The sequence below is a fragment of the Podarcis muralis genome, chromosome 11 (genome assembly GCF_964188315.1).
Source record: "Podarcis muralis chromosome 11, rPodMur119.hap1.1, whole genome shotgun sequence".
NCBI lineage: Eukaryota > Metazoa > Chordata > Lepidosauria > Squamata > Lacertidae > Podarcis > Podarcis muralis.
In genome coordinates, this window is record NC_135665.1 from 7,138,550 (window position 1) to 7,152,775 (window position 14,226).

Here is a 14,226-nt window from a genome sequence, read left to right on the forward strand (position 1 = left end):
ACACCTTCACCCTTAAGTGTTATTTTAAAAAGGAAAAGAAAGCAGCATGGGATCAGAATCATGATCACAGGAAGAGGTTCTCCTTGCACCATGGTCCAAATGAAAATTCTCCCCCCAACAGCAATTGCAAGATGGAAGTTGTGTGTGAGTGTTGTCAGGACTGTGGGGCAGGTGGAAATGGGTAAACTCCTCCTGGCCCCACCCATTTTTTAAAAATCCAGATGTTTTAACACTGCTTCCCCCAGCCTGGTGTCATCCAGATGTTGCTGAACTCGGAGGCAGATTTGAGTGGGGGTGTGTGGAACTGGTTCACCTGCACTGGGGGCCAAGCCATGAGGCTGTTGCAGGGGACACTGCAACAATAACTGAGAATGACATGTGAGAGGAGGGGGAACATTGAATTTTGGTGTTGCACAGGGCACCACTGAAATCTGAAAGCCCAAATTCTGCCACTGCTGGATTAAGACTCCTATCAACCCTGTCTGTTGGCCATGCTGACTGGGGCTGATGAACGTTGGAGTCCAACAACATCTGGAAGAAACCGCATTGAGGAAGTCTGCTATAACAAGAAGTGTAGCTTGGCCCTTGGCTTGGTTGGTATTCAGATTCAGAAGTGCTTGTAGCAAGTGGGTGAAATAAGTAGTTCTTACCTGGTTAGGATGGAGGGAGTTGCCTTTTTCCATGTTCCTGTGTCTCATTGCTATATCATTCTTTTTGTTTGTATCATCACTTTCGATTTCCTCCTAAAAGGCACAACAATTGAAAACAGAGAATTTGTTCTGATTGGAAGTTAATAATAAACCTTTATCAGCACAATGGACAACAACAGGGAGGACATCCCCACTGCAATGCCTTAGTAAGAAGATAGCAGAGTTAAAGAGAGACAATAGACACTTTCAGACATTCATCCTCAGTGAAACACCATACTTGTCTACGTGAGAGCCTGCAGTTGTATTGCCTGTTATTACAACGTTCAAGTGAGCTCTTGTAGGGCATAGAATAGACATTGCTGTTGACCCTCTGCTACTCATCTACACAGCTTGACCTTCTAAAAAGGGTGATTGTGAATTTTGGTGAGCATGTTGTTGTTGTTTCAATTTATATACTGCCCTGTACCTGGAGGTTTCAAATAGCATTATAGGAACCATGGGAGGCACCTAATGGATGAAGCAGGAGCTGCAGAATTAAGGATTCCTAGTATTTAATACTGACTTCATAGTATTCTGGTCCAGTCTAATTCAGTTTCCTCATGACCCATCTCAAAGATTTATTCGTTGTCCCACAGCAGGCGTCTAGACTGTCCACAAAAAATACTGAACTAAACTGTGGGAGAGATAAGGAACCTGTGTTGTTGGACTCTTAAGAGTCCCAATCAGCATGGCTAATAGTCAGGGATGATAAGAATTGTAGTCCAACAACATCTGGAAGGCCACAAGTCCCCATCCCTGTGTTAATGTCTACATAGCTGCTGTTAAAGGCACAACTCCTATGGTTGCTTGGAAAGTTGGCAGCTGTACCAGATTCCAAATAGGCCAGAGCTCATATGCAAATAATATTTTACTGACATAAATTTTGACTGATGCAATTTCCCCCAGTTTCATAGTTCTTCACAAGTGGGTAAAGTTATACTTGTAAACTTAGATACTAAAACCCTGAACTACATAGTATCTGGCAGCTGTTTAAAGTTTAGTCTTAGATTGTGGGCTTGTGTAGTCTAAACAATCATGTGGTTTTGTTACATGTTGCCCTTTGGTTATGATTTCTCCTTGCTTACAATGTTTTTTTCAAAACCTGTGGTTTCCAATTCACCGTAAAGATCGCGCTAGCAATTTTGCCTAGAGCTTTTGTGGAACCAGAAAATTTGGAAGGACGCCTTCTTATCTGGCTAATGGGAGTTGTAGTCTGGAGGGCACCAAGTTTGTGAAAGCTGCAGTTCTTCTTCCATTTCATCATATAGAGCAATTTCAACAGATGCTGCTGTTTATCACATCTGCATGATGAGTTGTGCCTGCCGAAATGTCCAACACGACACAACTGGTCAAGGTATAGGAGCCCTGCTCTCCTTTGTGTTTGATCACACTTCTCAGCAAAGATGGGTCCTAGACATAACCATGCTTGGATTCCTTGGTGCTTCTTTAGAATCTCTCTTTGTGACTGAAATGAGTCAGTTCTCTGTTCTGGATCAAGGCCATGAAAAGAAGCACTGCTTCCTTGGACCCAATCTGCCATTGTCATAATGGCAGCATGATTACAGGTCTGACTTCACTGTTATGCCATATGCAAATACTTTTTCTTTCTATCCCGAGGGCAGGAGTGGCTTCTGAATCATCTGCTCTGACATGGCCTTCAGGAAATGAAAATGTAAGGTTCTTAATGAAAACAGATCCTGCCCAGGTTAAAGAAACTGCTTGTGTCAGATGCATGTTTTAAGATAATTGCATGCCACTAGTCATGTAGGCAGGTATGCAAAAATGATATAGAAACAAAAAGGGATCACCTAAGGTTCACGGATATGAATATCTGAGAGGTTTTTTTGGGAACTTAGGCTATGTACACACCAGTGGCTTAAAATGCAGCAAGGTGTAGGACTTTCCCTGTGCTGCAATTCAAGTAACATTTTTATGTTGCTGTACACATCAGAGGGGACAAGGATGTCTTCACCTGATGTGCATTACCACAGATGTCACAAATGTACACACCTCAGCTTAACTGTGTCAGTTTGCATTTCTTAGTGCAGAAAGTATTGATCTGATCAGTAGAGTTTCTTCCCCCTATTCTACTTAATTCAAGAGGGTTCTGGAAGCTTCTCTGTGTGAAAGAAGCAAGCAGAAGGTTCCTGGTGCTTGGGTTATTCCTTCAGAGAAGCTGAGTACAGCTGGTTTAAACTGGTTCTGTTTTCTCTTTCTGTCAAGGTCATACTGACTATAATAGCAAGGCCAGAAGGAGCCTGGTTTTATGCTTTCTCTTTCTGTCTCTCTTTTGTTCTGGTGTGGTGTTCTGTACATAGTATGCTATATGCTTATTATAAGTAACTTGTAAGTTTAAGGTAAGTCTGCTGCAACTGGATTTCTTATGGACAGTGCCAATCCTGATTGTATTGGATTTGTGACCATTATGCTCATTTGCCTTCAGTAGCAGTAAAGCTTTGCTGGATGAAATACAATTGCCTCTGGTCTATTTGGGGAGGGCGTGTGTCCTGCAAAGTGTTTAAGTTTTCACTCTGCTAGCTATACATTGGAATCTACTCTGGATCACTACTGAGTAGACTTCCAATTGACAAACTGCAGCTTACATTTTCAAAGCAGATGGAAGCTTGCTTGAGAGGGGAAATGCCAAACAGCAGCATTTGTCAAGAAACTACTGGATAGGAATGGATTGTGACTAATGCGCTGCTTGCTCAGCTTCGAACAATAGCAGTGGGGGCACACTGGAGCCAAGGTAAACTGTAAAGTGTACACAGCTTGGCTTTTACTGAAGAGGTTCCTGGTTCAGAGTTCACGTCAAAGCATATTGCCATCATCCTGCCTCAGCAGTAGGATACAGGAGAGCAATTCTGAGCCCTTTAGAGATGATCATTCAGGTTCAATGAATGCTGTTCTTTGGGCAACCTTCTCCACCTCTGACCTACTTGTCAGAAAGTCTCTAGAGAGCCTTCTCTGTGCACACTTGCATTTGTGTGAGGAGCCTCTTAGGCTGTATTGTTTAAATGAGGGATGAAACCTGCCACTACAGAGGTTGCTGTCATCCCTAACCATTGGCCATGCTGGCTGGGGCTGAGGATAGGCTTGGGGAGTACAGCAACATCCTGAGCGTCACGGCTTCACCATCTCTGCCTTAAATGTACAACAGATGTGTAAAAGCAAAACAAAACAAAAGCATTGAAGATACTACCCAAATGGGCAGAGTGATTCACGGGCTGTGTAGACGCTATTCATTTAAAGCACATTTGATCTGGAATTAATTGATATTGTTATAATTTGGGTATTATTGAGAGAATGTTGGAAAACTAATAAAACTTATTTGAAAAGAAAGCACATTTGAAGCATGTTCTTCCCCTCAAAGAATTCTAAGCACTGTGGTTTATCACTCAGAGTCACAATTCCCAGCAACCCTTATCAGTGCATGTTTGTGTGCAGGGATGGAGGAAGCGGGGTGCTGTGGATGCGGGCCGTGTTGGGATACTGCCAGGGAGACAAAGTCCATCATGGCCCCACATCGCCTCCGGACGTCCATCGATCTCCCGTAGACACGCAGTATCAGCAATTAGCGACACGAGCTCCAGAAATAGCTTGCCACATTCCAGAACTGGTGCATGCTCTTATCAGCAGATAATGCACAGCGAAAGATGCACGCAGGAGAGCATTTTTCATAAGTTTATTCTGCGTTAGTCAGAACAGAGAAAAACATGACTGCCTGCTTCAGCGTTCAGGCAGCGAGAGAGAAACGAAAGCAATAGAAAACATAAACATCCTGTGAACAGGAAATGCGCAGACTCTGTGACTCACAAAGCCTGCTCCCTTTTAAGGTGGAACAGAAATATCCTAACAGGCACCCTGGGTGTCACCCCTGAGGGGGGTGGGTGACAAAATGCAGGATGGCACTCGGGGCGGGGAATGTGGCGCACCAGAGCCATGTGTCTCTCCTGGGAGAGACGTGGTGGCTTGGGTGTGCCAAGGCTCCGCACTGCCCAAATGGTCTGCCCCCTGCCTCCCCCCCCAGCTGTAGGGCGGCTGAGTGGGAGGAGGCAGGCAGACTCCCATGGTGCGCCCCACCCCTATGGGTGGTTTGCCCCAAGCCTCTGAGCAGCTTCCTCCGCCGCTGTTTGTGTGTGCTTTTAAATATGTTTTATAGGTGCAGTGTAAACCCAGCCTAAGTTTCTGACTCTGGATCAGGGATGGGGAATTGGACCTGGCCAGCAGGCGGGTGTGTTTGCACTGCTCCTGTTTTGCTCCCTTATTGACTGTCCCCCCACCTGATAAATTTTAACTGTCCACTCTGATAGTGCTGATCATATTGCTTGTTTGTCTGGGTAGAGGATATAGAGGGTTGTATGAGTGTGTGTGGGAAGCAGGTGGCGCTGTGGGTTAAACCACAGAGCCTAGGGCTTGCTGATCAGAAGGTTGGCGGTTCGAATCCCTGTGACAGGGTGAGCTCCCATTGTTCGGTCCCAGCTCCTGCCAACCTAGCAGTTCAAAAGTGCATCAAAGTGCAAGTAGATAAATAGGTACTGCTCTGGCGGGATGGTAAACAGGATTCCGTGCGCTGCTCTGGTTCACCAGAAGCAGCTTAGTCATGCTGGCCGCACGACCCGGAAGCTGTACGCTGGCTCCCTCGGCCAATAAAGCGAGATGAGCACCACAATCCCAGAGTCGGCCACGACTGGACCTAATGGTCAGGGGTCCCTTTACCTTTACCTATGTGTGTAGGAACTAGTCTGCTGTTCAAATGTAAAATACACGTTCATTGTTCTGCCCATGTTTGCCTCTGCTCCTACTGGCATTTGGCCCCCAGGAAAATTGCCCAGAAGGAAATGCAGTTCTATATCCATGAAAAAAACCAAACAACCCTTATCTTTGATGTAGTCAGAAACCACTCTTTGCTTAATTGTACGCTGCGCTCTGGATTATGAGGCTTTACTATTCAGGAGGTTGACATTAGTCCAGGATTTGTTATATGGGCGGTCCTGTTTTGGCATCAGAGTTTAAACCAGAGGAACGTGTATTTCCTCAAGAGATTTGCATTGCCCAGTTGCTGACGGGAAAGGCACGTTTGTGAAAGAAGCCACAGTTCCGCATAGCAGAGCGCAGTGACTAAGGATGAAGTGTAAAAAAAACCACTACAATCCCCACTTGAAATTTCACTTCTGGCGTGAGTTTCCTGCATGGTCTTAGGCAAGTCCCTATTTGAAAAAATAATTACTTATTTACTCAAATATTCCACTCCAGCCTTTCTGTGTGACTTTTGTGAGTCAAGGCAGCTCAGGGCAAAGATTTGTTTAGAAAGAAAAAGAACAATGAATACTATTATATCACAAGAGCAAAATCCACTGAGAAATTATCCCTCACAAGCCCCATTTGAAATGAATGGAGAACCTCTTCCTGGAATGTTCAAATATCTGCTATGCCCTAAGGGAAAGTCATGCCGAAAAGTCTCCATATTTCATGTCTGTATGCCTTCAGAGTGTTGGAAATGACATAGAAATAATAGAATGAATAGTGTCTGTAATGCTTCAAAAGCATGCAAAACCTGCTCTGTGAGAGATGAGCTAGGGGACATGAAGAACAGGTGTGTACACCCTGGGAAAAATTACTTATATATATTACCAGCAGTGGCGTAGCGTGGGGGGTGCGGGGGGGGGGGGGTGCGGCCACACCGAGCACAACATCTGGGGTTAGGGCAAATCCACAGGTTAGGGGGTGCAAATCCACGGGTTAGGGGCCGCAAATCCACGGGTTAGGGGGCACAAATTACTTGCCTTGCCCCGGGTGCTGACAACCCACGCTACGCCACTGATTACCAGTGAGAACATTCTCTGAGAGCTGATCCTTAAGTAACCAGAACAGTATGATACATATACAAGAGGAAAGGTATAACCAGGTTTAGGGGAATGCCAGCTTTGCATTAAATCTCCAAAGCAGCTTACTTAAAGGACTGCTTTCGTCTTCTTGGGCACACAGGGTGGGATTCAACTAAGTTGTTACATGCATGGAACAAGGTCTGCTCATGCAATGAGACTCCCACCCCCAATGCACCTCACCCCCTAAACCTGCCCTGGGTGCTTGGAAGGATTCCCAAAACAGGTTTAGGGTGTGTGCATGTGATACAAGGGAGGAGGAGAAGGGAGGAAAGTGGACCTTGTTGCATGAGTGTTCTATGAGTGCATCCCTTACATAGAGCTGCATTGAATTTCATACCTAGAATTGCTGTGGATAACCACCCCCTGGCCCAAATTCTCCATTCTCAATGAGGCATTATAGCTGTTCCCATCTTCTGTGGCTGTAGCTTCCTCATTCCCTATTCTGCCCCGGGACTGTAGGTCTTCTCACTGTTTCAGAGCAGAGAGGGAGAATTCAGATGCAAGAGCCTTTCCTACTACAGTGGTACCTCGGGTTAAGTACTTAATTCGTTCTGGAGGTCCGTTCTTAACCTGAAACTGTTCTTAACCTGAAGCACCACTTTAGCTAATGGGGCCTCCTGCTGCCGCCGCGCCGCCGGAGCCCGATTTCTGTTCTTATCCTGAAGCAAAGTTCTTAACCTGAAGCACTATTTCTGGGTTAGCGGAGTCTGTAACCTGAAGCGTATGTAACCCAAGGTACCACTGTACTGTCAACTTTCAGCAACTCTCTCTCTCTCTCTCTCTCTCTCTCTCTCTCTCTCTCTCTCTCTCTCTCTCTGTGTGTGTGTGTGTGTGTGTGTGGTAGGGAAGCCAACCTATGCTGCCTCAAATTACTCATGATAGCCAACTGGCTAGAATTAACATAAATAGCCTGCCATGTGTATCTGTGTTTGAGAACCGTTTGCTGTGCAGAAATGAGTGTGTGAAGCTTTTCTTGGCTTGGAGCTAAAGCAATTAACCACTTGTTAATTGCTGATGGTCTTAGAAAAGCCCTTTCCAAACATAGAGGGAGGGAGGGAACAAAGACTGCCACTGCAAGGCCACTCCCATTAGTAGCCTAGAAAGCATTCCTATTATGACCTTTTGACCATTAGGAAGTAGATAGCTGTATGTAAGCAGTTGATATAAGCTGATAATTCACTTATTTACTCTCTAGAATGAATGAATGATGCTCTTTGTTTAAGTTAATGATTAAACTCTTAGTGCATCCCTAAGGTGTGAAACTTGGGTCTAAACACTGCAGGATACGGGAAGTCTGTGATCAGCTAATTTTTTAAAAGTTAAAGTAGCCACAAGGCACCCCAGATTTGATCACTGGCACTGGGAGATGGGGTAAAGGTAAAGGGACCCCTGACCATTAGGTCCAGTTGTGACCGACTCTGGGGTTGCGGCGCTCATCTTGCTTTATTGGCCGAGGGAGCCGGCGTACAGCTTCCGGGTCATGTGGCCAGCATGACTAAGCCGCTTCTGGCGAACCAGAGCAGCGCACGGAAATGCCGTTTACCTTCCCGCCGGAGCGGTACCTATTTATCTACTTGCACTTTGACGTGCTTTCGAACTGCTAGGTTGGTAGGAGCAGGGACCGAGCAACGGGAGCTCACCCCGCCACAGGGATTCAAACCGCCGACCTTCTGATCGGCAAGCCCTAGGCTCTGTGGTTTAACCCACAGCGCCACCCACGTCCCATTATTTAACATAAGGAGCCACTATCCATCTCACAACCTGCAATAGAAAATATGCAGGTGCAATAGGTTCCTGGTTAATCTTCTTTCCAGGGATGGGTTCAGTGGACGCTGGTTCATTAGGGCAAAAGTGGCAGTGCCCCATCACCAACAGCTTGCCTCCAGCCAGTCCCTTACCTTCATGCCTTCTTACTCACAACTGGCTGCCAGGGTGACCCTGTGTGTTAAGCCTCTTCCCATTGTTGCCTGTGTTGAACTCAGCAGGGAGGGGAAGAAAACCAGTGCTTTCCCCCAAAAAAGAATGTTTAGGCTCAGGGGTACTCTCATTTTCCCACTCATATTGAAACACTGCCCCTCAAGGAGGCCAAACTTAAGATTCACAAAATGTTTAGGGGTATGCGTACCCCCAGAAAAAAAGCACTGGACAAAACCATGGTTAGTTTTGGAAAATCCTTTGGTAATCCTCATAGAACTCTAGCCCAATGGTTGCCATTAATTTGATTCTGAATTGATTTTAGAATGAATTGGTTTTAGAAAGTATTTCAATTAATTGATTGTGATTTTATGTAAACTGTGTTACTTTTACTGTTGTTAGCTGCTCTGAGCCCGGCTTCAGCTGGGGAGGGCGGGATATAAATATTTATTATTATTTTTATTATAGTTGCCTCTGCCTTGTTGGCTCTGGATTCCCAGGCTGTTGGTCTTCATGTCTTCTACCCTACGAGCTAAAATGGACACCTGCCAGTGCTGAGTGGAGCTAATAGCTCTGGGGCAGAGGTATGAGAAAGACTGGAATAACATTTTTCGGGAAGACTTGAGCAGTGCTACCACTTCAATCAAAGTCAGAGCCTCTCATGTCCGCTTCAGTTTTTAAAAAAGTAATTCTAAAGCACCAGTTCCAGTTAGTCCTTCAGATCAGTACAGTGGTACCTCAGGTTAAGTACTTAATTCGTTCCGGAGGTCCGTACTTAACCTGAAACTGCTCTTAACCTGAAGCACCACTTTAGCTAATGGGGTTTCCTGCTGCTGCCGCACTACCGGAGCACGATTTCTGTTCTCATCCTGAAGCAAAGTTCTTAACCTGAAGCACTATTTCTGGATCAGCAGAGTCTGTAACCTGAAGCGTATGTAACCCGAGGTACCACTGTATTATTATCACTGCATCTAGTGATATTTTGTTTAGTGATTTTATATACTTGACAAAATTTGCCCTGCAATATTTTCCTACTTTACTTTTTCACTGTCTTCTGACAGCTCCCCACACAGAACTTGGAAAATAATTTTTTTTATCTCTGTGCCAAGCAGAAGTTTGGAAAGGTCTGTTCTTTGTGTGAAAAAGAAGATCTTTGCAATTCTTACACTGGTGGACTACAACTCCTATTACATCCTGTGTCTTAAACACAGAGCTTGTAAAATAAAGTGTGTATGTGTATGTGTGTTTCTGTTTAAAGTAGAGGCTGGGGAAGTTGTTTTGTCCTGACTTCACACTTCTGCCAGATTGCTTCATATGCCAGTCAGGTGATCTAGAAGGTTGATGTTAATGTTATGTATAAATTCTTACATGTATTTTCTTGGGGTGGTGGTGGTTCTGAACAACCAATAATGTCTTGTCTAATGGCATAAGCTGTGGGTGGTGATGTTTGTAGGTAGTGATGTCAAAAGGAAACTGAATGCATAGAGTACTGAATCATTAACTGTTTGCATCATTAACTGTTCACAAGAGCAGTTCACAACAGTGATTGTCGCCATCTAAAATCCCCATACTAGGCTCCTCTCTTCCTGCAATAGCGTTCACGTGAGCCGCCTGGCCTGAGGGCACTTAAACCCTGTTGGCCAGAAACAAGTACAGTGGTACCTCGGGTTAAGTACTTAATTCATTCCGGAGGTCCGTTCTTAACCTGAAACTGTTCTTAACATGAACCACCACTTTAGCTAATGAGGCCTCCTACTGCTGCTGTGCCACCGGAGCCCAATTTCTGTTCTCATCCTGAAGCAAAGTTCTTAACCTGAAGCACTATTTCTGGGTTAGCGGAGTCTGTAACCTGAAGGGTATGAAACCTGAGGTACCACTGTAGTCTAAATTCAATGTTCACTACCCAGGTTCCCTAAGCACATGAGAAGGAATGCTCCCCTTACTTCAGCTGGACTTGGGAACAGCCCTTTGAGCTAAAGTTTCTATCAACCAGCGACAAACTTTCTCATTTCTTAGACTTCCAGTTCTTCCGTTGAATGATATGCTCCCAGAGACTGCGATTAATGTGTCATGCTTAATTACCTCACTGGCCTTGCCCCATGTGCAGCACTCCCCTAGTTCTCAGCATAGCTGTCAATGTTTCCCATTTTTAAAGGGAGATTCCCTTATTCCGAATAGGATTCCTCGCAAGAAAAGGGAAAAGGTGACAGCTATGGGTCTCAGGTTGGGGCCCTGAAATATCAAGGTTCTGCTCCTGACCTGGTAAACCTAGAGAGGACTATGTCACGATATGTACTACAAACTATTAGAAAATAATCCATTTTACATTGGGTTTTTTTAAAATGGCATATTGCTGCTACATCAAAGATAGCATACTTTTGAGGAAATGGGGGGCGGGCGGGTAAGGAATGATGGGTTTATTTAAAAAGCAGGTTCCGATCCTTGCATCTTGGAATGTGAAATCCCAAAATACTTTACAAATGTTTGTATTTCTTCTCGCTGTTATGAAGGGTTGCACCCATTTGGTTTATTTATTTAACAAAATTTGCATACTGCTTAATCATAAAGCCTGTTTTTTAAATCAGCACAGCAGATAGGCAATTGTTACTGGCTTCTCTTTCCTCCTGGCTCATTCTCTGACCATGCAGATTATAGTATAGCTGGATAAAAGGGGAAGGAAAACCACATCCTTCCTGCTTATGCCTTCCTATCTGCCAGTCACCCCTGGTTTACACTGATGGGCTGCAGCTGTTTGCAGTTTCAGACAAGGCCTTTGCTGTTCCTACTCAGAGATGCCAGGAATTGAACCTGGACCTATATGGGGTGCAAAACAGTTGCATTATTACTGAACTCTACGGTCCAGGCTATGGCTATTTTCCTTGACTGGGGAGCATCTCTACCTGGGGGAGAAATGGCTGTAACCTATCTCTACCTTCATAGGATCCTGTAAGCCAGTGTGGTGTACTGGTTAAGAGTGGTAGTCACGTAATCTGGGGAACTGGGTTCGCTTCCCCGCTCCTCCACATGCAGCTGCTGGGTGACCTTGGGCCAGTCACACTTCTCTGAAGTCTCTCAGCCCCACTCACCTCACAGAGTGTTTGTTGTGGGGGAGGAAGGGAAAGGAGAATGGTAGCCGCTTTGAGACTCCTTAAAGGGAGTGAAAGGCGGGATATCAAATCCAAACTCTAAGCACTTTCCTCCCTCTCCACACTTCATCTTCATCACAACCCCATGAGGGGTAGGTTAGGCTGAGAGGTGATGACTGCCTTGTTTGTGGTCACCCACAGAACTCCATGGTCCCTAGTCTGGCACTCTAACCACTTTACCACACTACCAAAGCAGGCATAGAGCCCAAATGACCATGGTAATTTGCTGAGCACAATTTCAGTCAGTGAAAGGTAGCAGGAGGCAGGAATCTGTAAGCAAAACTCACAAGGCTCCAAAGTTAAAACAAAAAAACAAACATGCCAAGAATTGTTCTGTCTGCTATAGTGATACAGTAAGTGACAAAGAAAGCAGTGACGGGAGCCTCTGTTCACAATGCCCCAATTGTATTCAGCCTTTTGGTCAAGAGCACAGGTAGGATACATTTTGGCAGGTGTACCAGGGATTGCAAAATCCTTTGTCCCTGTTGATCAGATAAGCTCCCTAAAACCATGCTGTGCCATTTTAGCCTTCCACAGAATGAAAACCTTTTCATCTTACCTCAAATGCAGGGTTCCTGTAGCTATTGGCAAAACTCCCATTTCCTTCCCGTATAGCCATTTGTTTCTTCAGGTAGAGCAAGGCTGTTGTTGCTTTTTTAAAAAAACAAAACAAAAAAACTTCTCAAAGCTGTGGCTGTGGTCCTATGCAGCAACCCACAATATCAAGTTAAGCTGTGTGTGCAGTAGCTCTTCTTACTACTAGAAGTTTACCTGACTGTAGCCACTCCCAGGGTTCTTGTGCTCAATTCATTGCTCCACCTTCCTGTCTCTCTGAGGAGTCACTCACTCACACAAACCAGTGTGAAAACCCAAGCTTGTGAAACTTTTGAGATGATGATTAACACACGGCTTTGAACCCAAAAGAGTTTCATATGATTGTTAAATCATTACCCCTCTATAGCCAGGGTTGTAGATCCCCAGGAAACATTCCATTATGAGCTCCAAAATAAACTGAATACTTGGAATTTTGCTTAAGAGTTCCCAGTGAGAGGGGTTTTGGTGGATATATGCTAAGCTAGAGTCACTGAATTGGGGTGGATGATGATGATGATGATAATAATAATAATAATAATAATAATAATAATAATAATAATAATAATATATTTCCTACCCACCCTTCACCACCAGGTTCAATAGCAGGTTCCAGCCCTAATCTGTGGGTTGCCATCTGATTGGATTTTATTCTGATCCTGATCTGATTTTAGGATGTATTTTAATTGATTGCCTGATTTTATGTTAATGAGTTATACATTTGATGTTAGCCGCTCTGAGCCTGGTTTTGGCCAGAAAGGGCGGGGTATAAATGATGATGATGATGATTGTTATTATTAACATTTAGAAAACATTTTAGAAAAACAATATTAAAATAAGTTAAAACAAATTACAGTCAAGGAAATAGGGTGGGTTCTCCAGTGTCAAAGGCAAGCTAATGAGGTACATTTTCAGCATATGACAAAAACCCAAATAATGAAGGTGCCAGACACACCTCTGTGGGATGGGCTGCCACAGAGAATGCCCACTCCCAGGCTGCCATCTCCAGAACCTCTTGAAGGTGGTGGAACTACGAAGAGGAACCCCTATACCTACCTGAACACTCAACAAAGTCTGTAGGCACATGTGAGGCTCTGATATGCACTTTCTTGGAGTTTCATCCACGCAGAGGTTTCTCTATATGCTTCAGTGTTGAAATGCAGAGGTACCCTGGGCATGTAGAAGACCCACAAACTGTGGCTCCACAGCTGATTACAAAGCAGATGTTGGGGGAAGCATACTTAAGCTTCTATTTGTGCGTTTTTTGCACCATATACAGTGGTACCTCTGGTTAAGTACTTAATTTGTTCCGCAGGTCCGTTCTTAACCTGAAACTGTTCTTAACCTGAAGCACCACTTTAGCTAATGGGGCCTCCTGCTGCCGCCTCGCTATTTCTGTTCTCATCCTGAAGCAAAGTTCTTAACCTGAAGCACTATTTCTGGGTTAGCGGAGTCTGTAACCTGAAGTGTATGTAACCTGAAGCGTATGTAACCTGAAGCATATGTAACCCCAGGTACCACTGTATTATGTACTTCTATCAATCAGCATAAACTGTGGGAAACATACATAGGATTGTCACCAATGGAGTATAAAAATGTTTAATATTTGCAATATTCTTTGTTACCTCTAAAAATTCAGTGCTAAGAACAAGAAATGTGTACAACATACTAAAACTTGTCAAACTTGAGATGGATCCTTTACTATTTGAATTAACAACAAAGTGTTTTGTGGCATCTTAAAGGCTAACACATGTTTATGGCGTAAGGTTTTGCAGATGGAGGTTCAGTTCATCAGATGCATGAATTACTATTATGAGTTGCAGGTTTATATACACAGGGCTGGGAGGAAGATCGTAACCCAGGAAAGGGAAAAAATGGAGAAAAGTACACACAGTGACGTTTTAAAGCAATTATTAACACTGGCCATTTGTACACTCACAGAGAACCAGCTGTAATAATTAACACAAACAACCAATTAACACATGTGGTGTGAAAAAA

The 14,226-nt window shown here is 44.3% G+C and overlaps 1 protein-coding gene across 1 annotated transcript in view; it reads right to left on the bottom strand.

Annotated features, from left to right (window-relative positions):
• SLC28A3 (solute carrier family 28 member 3) overlaps positions 1-12,443 on the bottom strand; it is a 50,546-nt gene extending 38,103 nt beyond the window's left edge. The window contains exons 1-2 of the mRNA XM_077936014.1: positions 12,197-12,443; positions 651-743 (exon numbers count right to left, since the gene is read on the bottom strand). Coding sequence (XP_077792140.1) covers positions 651-743; positions 12,197-12,256 — 153 coding nt within the window. The 5' untranslated portion in view covers positions 12,257-12,443. The remainder of the gene's footprint in view (positions 1-650; positions 744-12,196) is intronic.
• Between the last annotated feature and the right edge of the window lie 1,783 nt (positions 12,444-14,226).